This window comes from Pseudonaja textilis, chromosome 10, assembly GCF_049901715.1.
Source record: "Pseudonaja textilis isolate UNSWEBS1 chromosome 10, rPseTex1.2, whole genome shotgun sequence".
Taxonomy (NCBI): domain Eukaryota; kingdom Metazoa; phylum Chordata; class Lepidosauria; order Squamata; family Elapidae; genus Pseudonaja; species Pseudonaja textilis.
The window spans coordinates 17,626,647-17,640,052 of NC_141999.1; the positions used below are offsets into that span (position 1 = coordinate 17,626,647).

At 43.3% G+C, this 13,406-nt stretch overlaps 1 protein-coding gene across 3 annotated transcripts in view; it reads right to left on the minus strand.

Moving 5' to 3' along the window:
• Window positions 1-773: 773 nt before the first annotated feature.
• LOC148124922 (sodium/potassium-transporting ATPase subunit gamma-like) overlaps window positions 774-13,406 on the minus strand; it is a 28,014-nt gene continuing 15,381 nt past the window's right edge. For 2 of the 3 annotated variants that reach the window (XM_087939921.1, XM_087939922.1), the window contains exons 2-6: window positions 7,538-7,570; window positions 6,859-6,933; window positions 6,370-6,403; window positions 5,515-5,549; window positions 774-2,296 (exon numbers count right to left, since the gene is read on the minus strand). In XM_087939921.1, coding sequence (XP_087796047.1) covers window positions 2,277-2,296; window positions 5,515-5,549; window positions 6,370-6,403; window positions 6,859-6,933; window positions 7,538-7,570 — 197 coding nt within the window. In that variant the 3' untranslated portion in view covers window positions 774-2,276. The remainder of the gene's footprint in view (window positions 2,297-5,514; window positions 5,550-6,369; window positions 6,404-6,858; window positions 6,934-7,537; window positions 7,571-13,406) is intronic. The other variant, XR_015744815.1, reaches the window with a different exon arrangement.

The following is a 13,406-nucleotide window of genomic DNA, read 5'->3' on the forward strand; positions in this document are numbered from 1 at the left end:
AAGACTTCACTTTTAAATTTCAAATTAAAAGTTTTCTGATGTTTGCCTATTGTATTTGTTTTACTTATTATATTATTATACTTATTACTTATTATACCGGATGTCTGGTCAATCTCCTTACTACAGCTGTAGTATGGAGATAGTTTCCTTCCCTTTTAAAACAAACACAAAAGCAACCATGTACCCCAAGAGTCCCATATCCGTTAAAACAGAGCTAAATTCCCCATTTCAAACCTTGTCTCCATCCATGCAAGATGGCATGGCACCAACCTGTACAGCAAATTTTATGTGTTAGTTAAGGTGGCTGGCCCAGAAACCAGGAGACTGTGAGTTCTAGTTCCCGCCTCAGACAGGAAAGCCGATTGGGTGACCTTGAGCCAATCACCAGGAGACAGTGAGTTCTAGTTCTGCCTTAGGAGCAAAAGCCGCTAGGTGACTTTCAGCTACTAACTCTCTCAGCCCAAACCACTTCACAGAGTTGTTGTTGTGAGGAAAATAAGATGAAGTATTATGTATGTTGGCTGTCTTTAGTTATTTATACAGTAATAAAGTTGGGATAAAATTCCAATATATAAATAAACCATGACCCTCCCCTCCTCATGAAGGCAGTATAAAAAATGTGGCCCACCCTAGGACAAAATACTATTATTGCATTGCAACCTATCTTTCAGAAAAACAAGCAATCTGGTTGAGAAATGACACACACTATTGGGGACTTTCATCTTTTTTTTTTCTTTTATCATCACCGAAAATTACACACACAATTGACTGTATATTACCCACTCTTTGTTCTTTATTTCCTGTAGTGCGATTGGGTCACAAATAAAAACCAGGCAAATGCAGGAAGGAAAAATAAAAAAAGACAAGCTGAATGAAGAAAGGACAGTTGTTTTTCACGGCACATTAGATTCGAGTTTATAATGTGATGTGAGGTTTGAAGCATCCAATCACCGTTTTATAGAGTTTTGAAGCATTCTATTTTGATTTTATTTATGTGACATTTGTTCTGCCTTCTTATAGCTAAATGTTAGAAAAAATATTCTGAATAATATCTGAAAAAGGATTCTGCATTTTAAGAGCTCCAATTTCTCCACACAACAGTAGTATAAGCTACATTGCTTCACGTCTCCCCTCTCATAAAAATCAGGTTTGCAAATAATGTAAATATAGCAGAATTACAACCTTAAGTAAGACCCAGGCACCACAAGTAAGATGAGGGAAGCTAAGAAGGACCAAGCACGGTTTCTTCACCATCATCCCAAGAGTCTGGAAATGGGATTTAAGGAATAGTGAACTCTTCAGAGTAAAAATAAATAAATCACCAAGTCAAGAGATTCGTTTTAAAAAAAAAACCATCATGATTTTTATTAATTGATCAATTTTTTTCTCCATGTGTGAACGCGACATGGAGATGTGGATGGTACTGCATGGAGAAGCTGGGGTCAGTGTCCCTTGGCAAAAGAGGACCGTTTGACAAGAAAGCAACCCTTCCCTTTCTAACAATTCTTCCCTAGCTCGATTGCTCATCATGCGTCATTGCAGTACTAGATCAGGCCTGCATAGTGCAAACCCTTACTGTACCACTAGATGGCAGCAACAAGCTATAGGAAAACTCTTCACTTTGCCGCCCTCTAGTGGTCAGCAGTAACATTATATCTTAGTTCTAGGAGTCTGATCCATAAGAAGGGATGGAATCCATTACAGTGGGCCCCCACTCCAAGAAAGGGCTAGTTTCCCACAAGGCAAGGGGGTGGGGCTCTTTGGACTATGCCACCTCACTTTGTGGCTAACGGCATTCACAGCACAGCAAGAGGCTCAGACAGCAAAGCAGCAGCGGTAGCAGCAGCAGCAACAGCAATGGAGGGTTATATTATGCCCGGCGGCAAGGAAGCATTTTGGTGATTTGTTTTCCCAGAGAGCAGCAGCAGCAGCAGCAGCAGGCAGCATTATTGCATTTTAATGGGACCCTGTGTAAGAGAGGGGGGGGGAATTATAAGAACCAGCCCCCAGTAGTCGGAGGTCAGCTGACACCGCCTGGCAAATGGGCTGCATCACCCCGTGGCCTGCGCCGTGCCCCAACCCCACCCGGGTGGCCTGCTCCCATCATGCAATGGAAGCACAAGAACTAACTGGTTATAAAAGTGCCCCTCCCTCCTTGAGGTTAGACAGGAGAGACCCTTCCCCACCCAGGCAGTCAGTGCCAAGGTCTCCGGGGAAAAGTCCCAGGCGCAGTTTGTCATCAGCCACTCGGGAGCAGGACATCTTCAGGACGGTGCCTACACGGTGCCAGGTGGAGCTGGGGAAGAGAAAGAGGGGGAGGGATAAAGTGAGGAATATGAGCATTTAAGGTATAGTAAATATAGGAGGTTCGTAACAAGCAGAGGTGGGCTTCAAAAAAATGTAGCAACGGGTTCCCTGCCTGGTTACTGGTTGGGCGTGGCCATGGTGGGCGTGTCCTAGCCGGCTTCCTGAACCATAGTGGGGGGGGGCGTTTTTGCCCTCCCTGGGCTTTCTTCGGACCTCCAGGAGGGCGAAAATGGCCTCCCTGGGCTCCAGAGGCTCTCTGGAAGCCACAAACAAGCCCATTTCTGGCCTTCCGGAGCCTCCGGGAGGCCTATTTTTTGCCTTTCCCAAAGCTCTGCATGGGCCCTGCACTTACCTGGGATCCAAAACGGGCCACGTGGAGACTCCTGGGGGTGGGTGGGGGTGGGTGGGCAGGGTGGGGGGGGGCAGCCAGTTGTTGCAACTACCAGTTCGGTGAACCGGATGTAAAATTTGCATCCGGTTCACGCGAACCGGTGTGAATCGATAGCAGCCCACCCCTGCGTACAAGCATTTGTTTACTGGCCTTTCAAAGTCACAACGGCACTGAAAAAAATGCCTGACAAGCAGTCCTTGCACTCACAACCGTGGCAGCATCCCCCAGGGTCATCATGAGATCAAAATTCAGTTCCTAAAACTCAGCGTAACTTACTTAACAACGCCCCCCCCCCCTGCTCAACCACAGAAATTCTAGGCCCAATTGCGATCATAAGTTGAGGACTACCTCTATGTGAAAACCTGGTGGGGGGGGGGGAGTTTGGGGAGGGCCCTCTAAAGAGAAAAAATTCAGAGAAAGTGGGAAAGAGAATTGAAGTTCAGAAGAATAAAATTTGGTTAAACATCAACTGGGCAGGGGAACCCACAGAAAAATGGAATCTTTTTAAATTCTCCCAATCAGGGTCCTTTTCCTTTCCTTTCAATTATTTTTATTCATCGCTGTCCATCTCCTAGCAACAGCATTTAGACTTTTATACCGCTTCACAGGGCTTTGCACCCCCCCTCTAAGCGATTTACAGAGTCAGCCTATTGCCCCCAACAATCTGGGTCCTCATTTGACCCACCTCGGAAGGATGGAAGGAAGGCTGAGTCAACCTTGAGCCTGGTGGGAATCGAACTGCCAAATTGAAGGCAGCTGGCAGTCAGCAGAAATAGCCTGCTGTACTGCACTGACTGCTGACTCATACATGTAACTCAAGTTCATGCACGTAACTTTAATTGTTGCATATTATGTTGATGCCCATCTCATGCATATGATCTAGACTTGGGGTACATGGTAAAAGTTCTATCCCCCTGGTTCTTTTCTGTACCTTATCCCATCCCATCTTTCCTGCTCCCCAAAACCTCTCATCTTTTAAGCAGAAACAAAGACGCCCTGCCCTTCAAAAGCCTTGGCAAACAACTCTCGTCCCCAAGGGCTTCTCCGCTCCCCAAGGAACAGTGCTATCTGTTGCCACGGCATCTCCATAGAGTCTTCAGCTCTCCTGAAAACGTCAAAAAAGCTCCATGGTAACCCCAGGTGGGTGGAGAAGTGACTTCAGGTGTGGGAGCTCCAGGCAGTGGCTGACTTTCTCCGCAAGAAGAAAGTTTAGTGAATGATAAACAGATAACCTTACATTAACATGAATGCCCAACCTAGTCTGATTAAAGGCTGATTAATGGTAGGATCCCTGGGTGATTTTTAAGCAGAAATTATTAAGGAGTAAAAAAAATAAAAAATCCCACCCAAGTAAAAAGTGAGTATTTGTTCTATGTTGGGGAACGCAAGCTTTTGGAATAGAGAAACTGCCAGAATTTATTTTTAAAAAGGGATATCATATAATGGTGCGAGTACAGGCAGACATACCAATGTTCACCTTGGTTTCATCACTGTAAGACATGGAAACCACTCCCAATAACTGGTTAATATTACTAGTGCCCTAAAGGTAGTCTTCAACTTATAACCAATCATTTAGTGACCATTTAGCTCTGAAAATGTGACTTATGACCGCACTTAACAACCATCACAGCATTTGGGCAGCTGGCATATATTTACAATGGTTGCACCTTCTTCTAATTGCTATTTGCAAGCTTCCAAGCCAGCTTCCAAGAAGCAGTCAATGGGGGAATTCTGAATCACTTAAAGACTATGTGAGTCATTTAATTGGAACAATTTGCTTAACAACCAGGGCAAAAAAGAAAAGGTAATAAATGTGGACACAATTTGCTTAGCAACAGAAATTTGGGGGAACCATTGTGGTCATAAGTTGAGAATTACTTGCAGACTATGGCTTTAGCAAATCTTCAACAGGAATTTTGTGAGCATCATGTTGAAGATCATCTTTGTCCTTGTGGTGCCAATCAAGAGTGGAGAACATTATTCACTACATCCTCCACCGCCCCATTTATAAAGAGATTATGACAAAATTATTGATGACAAATGAAACGAACAGTTTTGATTTCAAACAGTTGCATTATCTTCTTGCAGGGGTGCTTCCAACGGTTAGTAATCAAGTTTGCCACTTTTGATTTGTTGCCATCTGAATTCAGAATTTTATTTCCCATTCCTCAACCTAGTCCTGGTTTCACCGCTTTGTATCTAAAACCCTTTATTACTTTACTTTACTCTTCTGTATTTATTCCGTGTTGCATTGTTACGACCTATGGTTGCAACCATAAAACATGTGCTCATTTACAAGTGCAAAGGGTCTGCAACCTTAAACACTCAAAGAGCCATTTGGACCTGTTTCCCACAGGAAAGAAAACCCCGGGAGCCAGTAATTTAACAACCAGTGTGACTGGGTGGCCGTGGCCAACTTGATGTCACTCAGTCCCATCCAGTCATCTCCTGCTCTGGAATATGCAGCAAGTCTCCACCCCCCACCCTTACCTTCTCAGGCCAGCCAGTGGTGGGATCAGCCATCAGGGAGCCACAGCAGAGGGCCAAAAGAGCCGCATGCTGCTCCAGAGCCACAGGTTGCAGACCCCTGTACTAGTTTATGCCCACTCAACACATTTAATTAGGTTACAGCTTCAGCATTTCTGTATGATGCTAAAACTGGTGTGCTGTGTGAATGCTTACCCCCGTGGTTAGTTCTGCTAAACATGCAATGTTAACACAACCCCAGCTAAAATTATGCAGAGATATACAAGCATGCCACACTGAGGGGGGCCCTTTTCCTGGGCCTTCCTCTCCCCCAACGTTGCAACACTTACTGGGACTCTTGCCTGTTGCCCTGGGATCTGACAGTCTGCAGAAGAGAAGAAACACAAAGGGAATCAGTCAAGATAGGCCAAGCGAAGAGTATTTCAGGGATATCAGAACTGTGTTGAGGAAGGAAGGAAGGAAGGAAGGAAGGAAGGAAGGAAGGAAGGAGGGAGGAGGGAGGGAGGGAGGGAGGGAGGGAGGAGGAAGAGGGGAAGGAAGGAAGGAAGGAAGGAAGGAAGGAAGGAAGGAAGGAAGAAGGAAGGGAAGGAAGGAAGGAAAGGAAGGAAGGAAGGAAGAAAGAAAAGGAAGGGAAGGAGGAAGGGAAGGAAAGGAAGGGAAGGGAAAGAAAGGGAGGGAGGAAGGAAAAGAGGAAGGAAGGAAAGGAAAGGAGGGAGGGAGGGAGGGAGGGAGGGAGGGAGGAAGGAAGGAAGGAAGGAAGGAAGGAAGGAAGGAAAAAGAAAGAAAGGAAGGAGGAAGGGAAGGAAAGGAAGGGAGGGAGGGAGGGAGGGAGGAAAAGAGGAAGGAAGGAAAGGAAAGGAGGGAGGGAGGAGGAAGGAAGGAAGGAAGGAAGGAAGGAAGGAAGGAAGGAAGGAAGGAAGGAAGGAAGGAAGGAAGGAAGGAAGGAAGGAAGGAAAAGAAAGAAAAGGGAAGGGAAGGAGGAAGGGAAGGAAAGGAAGGAAGGGAAAGGAAGGGAGGGAGGGAGGGAGGAAAAGATGAAGGAAGGAAAGGAAAGGAGGGAGGAAGGAAGGAAGGAAGGAAGGAAGGAAGGAAGGAAGGAAGGAAGGAAGGAAGGAAGAAAGAAAGAAAGAAAGAAAGAAAGAAAGAAAGAAAGAAAGAAAGAAAGAAAGAAAGAAAGAACCTACCCAGGATCTGATTTTTTGCATTTGAATTTTTTACCTGCAAAAGAGAAAGGGGTAAAGTGAGACAGGAAGAAACAAGGCTCAGGTAATGCAATTAGGAGATCCAGGATGGGGAATATAAATAGGGTGTGTGGACAGCGGCATGTGCACTCATATCTTCAGAATTCAGGGAGGAAGAAGGGGCAGCAGAAGGCTTAGAGTGCAAAAAAAGTGAGCAAAAGATTAGTTTTTCCATTTGCATTCTTTTAATAAGAAACACAAAAGAAAGGGACTTCCAAGTTGCATTGGGCAATGTTTTTGTATTTCAGTAATAAGTGTGCAAACAGTACCCATGAACACACCCATATGTATATATACCAAGTAAGGTATTTTTCCAAGAAATCCAGAAGTTAGGAAATAAGAGAAGAACCCAGGATGGGATTTCTAGGGGCCAAACAAAGTCAGATCCAAGCATGCATAAAAAAATGCAGGCATCAAAAAGAGGCGACTCACTCAGTGCTATCAAGATTCCCACCACAAACATGATGGAGGCCAGGATCATCCCCACCAAGCGCAATGTATCATAGTCTGTAAGGGAAAATAGGGAGATTCAAAAGTCAGATGTTTGTGAAAAGATGATAGGACAACGTGTAGATTTTAAAGCTGACCTGATTTTAAATTAGGTATAACACCAGAAAAAATTGAGAAACAAAATATATATTTGATATTGCATGCATTAACTGCAGCGAGGATCATATTTGCACAATCTTGGAAAAATGAAGAAATACCACGAAACGAAGAGATAATCGGGAAAATACTGGATTGTGCAGAAATGGGCAGACTTATATTGAAGATTGAACAGAAAGAAGATACAGAATATTATCAAACATGGAACTTATTCTACCAGTGATTAGAAAAAAGGGGTGGAGAATAAGAATGTAATCTGTACTGTAATCTGCAAATAAAATAACCCAGACAACACGATGTTTATTAAGCACTGACAAAATGTAAACAATAGAAAAAAGTCAGATGTTCGTGACTATTCCAGAATATTCATATCAGGAATGTCCTGGATTGCCCACCCATCACCTCAAGCCATACCACATTTCTTCATTTCTTGAAGAAAGAAACTTCAAATCTCCTTCCACCCATATAGACCAATATCTGCAACCTTTCAATTAACACCACTCACCATAACTGAAGGGGTCGACGGGTTGGCTGGTCTCTGAGGAGTAAAGAGAGCAGAGAGTCAAAATATAGTGACCAGGCAAAGCCACTGAATATTTTATTTCAATTGCTTTGTTTTGGTTGAGTGTTGATTGGGTAAAGTCATTCATTCCTTATATTTTGTTAAAAACTTTGTTTTAAACCCCATTTTTCTGGGTTCATTCACTTGCTTTGCGTGGATAGTGCCATACCATTGGTAAGTAGCTAGGTGGCAGTGGAGTTAATCATATCTGGTTGGATTCATTAGTTTCTCATATCTCATCAATTTTCTTGATTCCCAGAAGTAAACAAAGCACATAATTCAAACCTGTCAACAGATCCAAATCGCAGCTCTGCCCTTATGGGAACACTATTGCAATATTTAAACTCATCATTCAATCCATTCATCTATCAGCAATGCTCCATTACCCTCCCGACTGGACAACCTGGCTACTCTCTACACAAAAGAATGAGCAAACACAACACAAGAGGCTGCATTAGATATTCAGTAGTCTTACATATTCTCATAAGATGGGTGGCCATTTGATAAATAAATAAATTTCCGAAAACAATACATAAAACAATGCAACAAATTCTTTTAACACTTCTGCCATGCACCTTAAGTTAGTCCCATTTGATCAAAGGAGCTAAACAAGATTTCACAGTGGAGCCTCTGACTGGATCAACAGTATTGTTGAATTTAGGAGGCTCATGGACTAAACGTCTGACTATGATTGTCAAAAATCAACAGCAATTTTCTCACCACATCGAAGTGGGAACATAAAAGGCTGAACTGTAAGTCCTAAAATAGGTTTAACCTCTTGTGTGTATGAGATGTGTGTGTCACATGAATCAGGCAGCTAATATAAATTTGTTTAACAAATAAATAAAGGCAGGGCTGCTTGCTGCAGTTCTCCATTCCCCCAGAATATTAAGGCTGTACAATGAACAAGTTCATATAACAATTTTGACTAATTTACTGAATTGGCCCCTCTGCTAGATTCATGCTGATCATTGAATTAGAAGCTAATTAAGAACACCAGGCCAGTGCTATAAAATCTTCTCAAGATTCAAATTAATCAAGATTTGCAAACCATGCCAATCAATCCTAGGTTTTCAAACAACCTGTTGAAGCCCAGGTATGTTAGTTATCCATCCAAATATGAAACTACTGTACAATGTTTAAACATTAAGTTCTCTAATTTCATCAGAGTGGATTAACACAATACATTAAACTGGCTGAGGAATCTGAGGAACTTAAGTCTACACATCTTCAAGTGGCTAAGGTTGAAAAATATTGTTTTAAACGCTAAACTTACATTAAGAAAACACAGTATTGCTATTCTATGTTTTAATAGTTGTTGTTGCATCCATACAAGGATCCAATCAATATCTAGTCAAAAGAGACATCATTGCCTTCTTTAAACTATCCCACAAGTCTGGGCAATTGAATGAAGTTATCAGTTTTAATGGCCAGATGCCCTTCTGGTCACCAATATGGAGTTTTGTTTAGATATATTCTCAGTGTGCCGAGAGAGAGAGAAATATCTGCCTCTACCTAGGATCGAACTCACAGCCTCTTGATTGTGAGGGAAAAGCTTCACCTCTAGGCCACCACACCACTCCAGTCAAAAGATACATGATTATCTTTAAAAGATCTAAAGCTGCTGGTAGCTCTCTGCTCTACTTTTGGCTTGATATTGGCAATGCTTTCTTGTGTGGATGTACAACAGCTACTGAAATACAATGGCTTGGCCTGGTAGATTTAACTTTGTGTATGTGTGTGTATACCTGCCAGTCAGTCTTGACTCCTGATGACTGTTCAGACAAATCCCAGCAGTTTTCTTGAAAAGATTTCAGAACTGATCTGCCATTGCCTCCTTCCTAGGGTTAAGAGAGAAACTAACTGGCCCAAGGTTACCCAGCTAGCTTCATGTTTACACAGGACTACAATCAGAGGTGATATTCAGCAGGTTCTGATCAGTTCTGGAGAACCAGTAGTGGAAATGTTGAGTAGTTCAGAGAACCGGCCAATACCACCTCTGACTGGCCCTGCTCCCATCTATTCTCTGCCTCCTGAGTCCCAGCTGATCGGCTGGGTCTTCTTTGGTTGTCCTGCACAGGAGAACGGAGCTGGAAATCAGGTTAGTGGGGTAGAGCGGGAAGGGGGATTTTACAGTATCATTCCCCTGCCAGGCCCAAGGCACACCACGCCCACCAAGTCACACCATGCCCATCAAGCCACGGCCACAGAACCAGTAGTAAAAAAAAAAAATTGAATCCCACCACTGACTAGAATTCATGATTTCCTGGATTTTAGTTTATGCCTTAACCATTAACATCAAACTGGGTCCCAATAGATTTTAAAAGATCTGTGGTGGCACAGTAGTTAGAATCAGGGGTGGGATTCTACCAGTTCACACCTATTCGCTAGAACCGGTTGTTAACATTCTAAGCAGTTGGGAGAACTGGTTGTTAGAAGAAATTACTGGCCTAATCCTGTAAGGAAGGCAGGAAGGAAACATTCTGGTGTTGCTTACAGAAAATGCCTCTTCATTAACCCTTATTACATTCTTGGCAGGACTAGACTTCCTGTCTCTGGAACGTCTCTGGAGGTTTTTCCCCTCCTTTACTGGTACTTTGCTTGTGTGGAGTGACCATTCAAAGTTACAATGGCACTGAAACAAGTGACTTATAAATGTTTTTCACACTTACGACTGTTGCAACATCCTCACAGTCATGAGAGGCCAGGCGAGGAGATGTGTGCCTCGATGTGAGTGATATTGAGTTGGCCCCACCCAGCCAATAACATGACTACCAAGCCATGCCCACCACCTAAGCTACGCCCACAGAACCGGTTGTTAAAAATTTGAATCCCACCCCTGGTTAGAATGCAGTATCACAGGCTAACTCTGCCCACAGCCTGGAGTTTGATCCTAACAAGTTCACTCAAAGATGACTCAGGCTTCCATCCTTCTGAGGTCAGTAAAATGAGGACCCAGATTGTTGGGGGCAATAGGCTGACTCTGTAAACCACTCAGAGAGTGCTGCATAGCACAACGGAGAGGCCTATAACTCTAAGTGTTATTACTATTTAACTAAGTCGGTTAAAAATTGAGTGGCTGTGGGTAAGCTTAGACAGTTTTCATCTCTAGTTTTCATCTCGTTGAAGGTTGTATTTTTCCTCTTAGCATGGTCTTAAAAAGTCATTTGTAAGTGACTTGCTGGTTGAGGCCAGCCAATGAAATCCTCTTTTGGATATCTGCAATGAAGTTAGAAGCTGTTGGCCAACATCCTACAGAAATGGGACTTTTGAGAAAATCTTGCACTGCAGAATATTTCTGCTTAACTCGGGACATCCCACTTCAGTCATCTTTACATTCGAGATTTTCTGCAGTTTTAACTCTACTTGCACTATGCAACCAAAGAACAAAACCATCTTTTTCTATTGCCGGCGGTTGTGAATGAGAGGGGACAGCATTTACATAGAAATCCCCCTCCTCGGGGTTCTTCAACATGGCCACCTTTGCATGCTTTGCAGACTGCCAGCCTGGCTTCCAAGAACTAGCATCTGAAAACCCAATTAGAACATCCTGGAACTGAACTTAAAATGAGAACAGAATTAAATTGGAAGGTCTGTGAGCTTTGATCGACGCAGTACAGACAGTCCTGGATTTAAAACCGTTCGCTGAATGAAATATCCAGCTTCGAGCTATTGCTACTGAGAACCAAATCCTGAACAAATAAACCTCCCAGGGTCAAAATAAAATTAGGTTGGCACCTGTTTGGCCTCTGGGGAAAGGGTGCTCTCTAGATGAGGTGCCAATGTTAAGAAGGCCTTTTTGTTTCTAAGCATGTTATCATTTGAGCATACAAATGCTGCCTCTTTTACACAGTAAGAAAGCAAAAAGTTAATGGTTTGGCCATTTGACACCCCCTTAATGGTATTGGTCATCTAATATCCCACTCCTGTCTAAATGTAGGACCAGCCAGGAGCATCTGGGAGGAAGGGGAGACAGTCTAGATAGCAGCCATAATAACGTGGCAGCATTCACACAGGACAGTTTACCTAAACTGACTTAAACTGGGTTGCTGTAAGCAACCAGAGAAAAGGACAGATAATAGAGAGGTTCTGACCTAGTGTTGAAGCAGAAGGAAGAGGATAAGTTTTTTCTCTCCAGTGTACAAGATCCAAAAGTTTCAACTCCCTCGCCATGAGAGAAAAGGAAAGGAGAAAACTGGACATCTTGCACAGGAGAATGTGCCCAGAAATGTCCATTGGATTTGCTTGCCTGGAATCTGTGCCCAGAAGCAGCAATGGAAAGAAAACAGAAACTGGGATATTGGTGTGTGTGTGTGTGTGTGTGTGTGTGTGTGTGACAAAATGCTCATTGCAACTTCACGATGCCCATTTCATCCCTTATGCACTTGTGTATAACAATGCAAATTCAAAAGTGCTGAGCATGTGCCACAACATCATAACATCCCTTTCTGTTTTTTGACTTTAATCATAGCTAGTGGCAGGTTACTGCATCATCTGCTAACCCATAGTCTGTATAAATCACAGCTGGCTGAATGATCTACAATGTGCTGGATTCCCATCACACTGACTAGGTTCAGATAACATGCCTAACCCTAAATCCAGGTTAACAAGCAGCAACTGGGTCATTATAAACATGCTATACTCCAAATAAAGAAATCACATTTATTTAGTATTTATTAGGAAAATTTATGCATGGGGAATCTCTCCTAATTTAATACTCATAGCAATCCTGTGAGCATACTGAGCTGGAAGCAAACGAGTGGCTCAAAGTCACTCACAGAGTCCAATTTAATATCTTTCTATCATCTACCTGTCTATCTGTCTGCCTGTCTGTACCTGTCTATCTGTCTGTCTGCCTATCTACATCTATCCATCTATCTATCTATCTATCTATCTATCTATCTATCTATCTATCTATCTATCTATCTATCTATCTATCACTATGTGATGATCCGGGCCGTGGCACAAAGGCAACACAGTCAAATAATAAGTAGGACTCCTTTATTTGCTCCAACTTTGCCCCCAATGTCCTGGTTACCTTCTGGGCTGGAGAAGAACTCTCCCAGGAACAGCCTTTGGCTGCAGAGAATTAAGCCAAAACATGGTCAACAAAAACTGTAACTATAAGTCCAGTCAAGGCAAAATGAGGTAATTAGTCCAGCAGGACAGGAGCAAGAATTCCAGACATGAAGGCACAGTAATAACTCAACACAGTTGGGAAGATGCCAGGAACACAGATAACTAAAGTCAACACAAGATAAACACATTTGCTCCCAGCAGCTGCCACACTCAGCGTGCATCTCTTTTAAACTCTCTTCCCAGGTGTGGCTAATGAAGGGAATCAGGGCCCTTTCCTCCCCCGTAAGGCACACAACCCACATTGCTCTCTTCTCCGTTCTTCCCTGCATGCCCTAGGATAAAGAGGGGGTGGGCTTCGGTTTTCCTCTGAACTCCCTCTCCCTTGTTCTATCTCTCCCCTGCTCTAACTAGCTGGGCTTTGCCCTTCCCCAGTTTCCTCCACAGCCAACGGAGCCACACTCCCACTCCCTGTCAGCTGTTCATCTTCCTTCTCGGATTCAGACTCCGACAGGGGCATGACTACCTACCTACCTACCTACCTATCTATCATAGCTCTCTCTCTCTTTCTCTCTTTCTCTCCGTCCATCCATTTTCCTCATTTGAGCCATTGCTCTATCTCAAAACACAAAAATCTTATTTTGGTGCCCTTTTCACCCAAATCTGCTTCCCACGATCTTTATGTAATGCACTTCAAAGCAGCCAAGCTGAGAAAAGGAAACCAGAGAGTTCTATA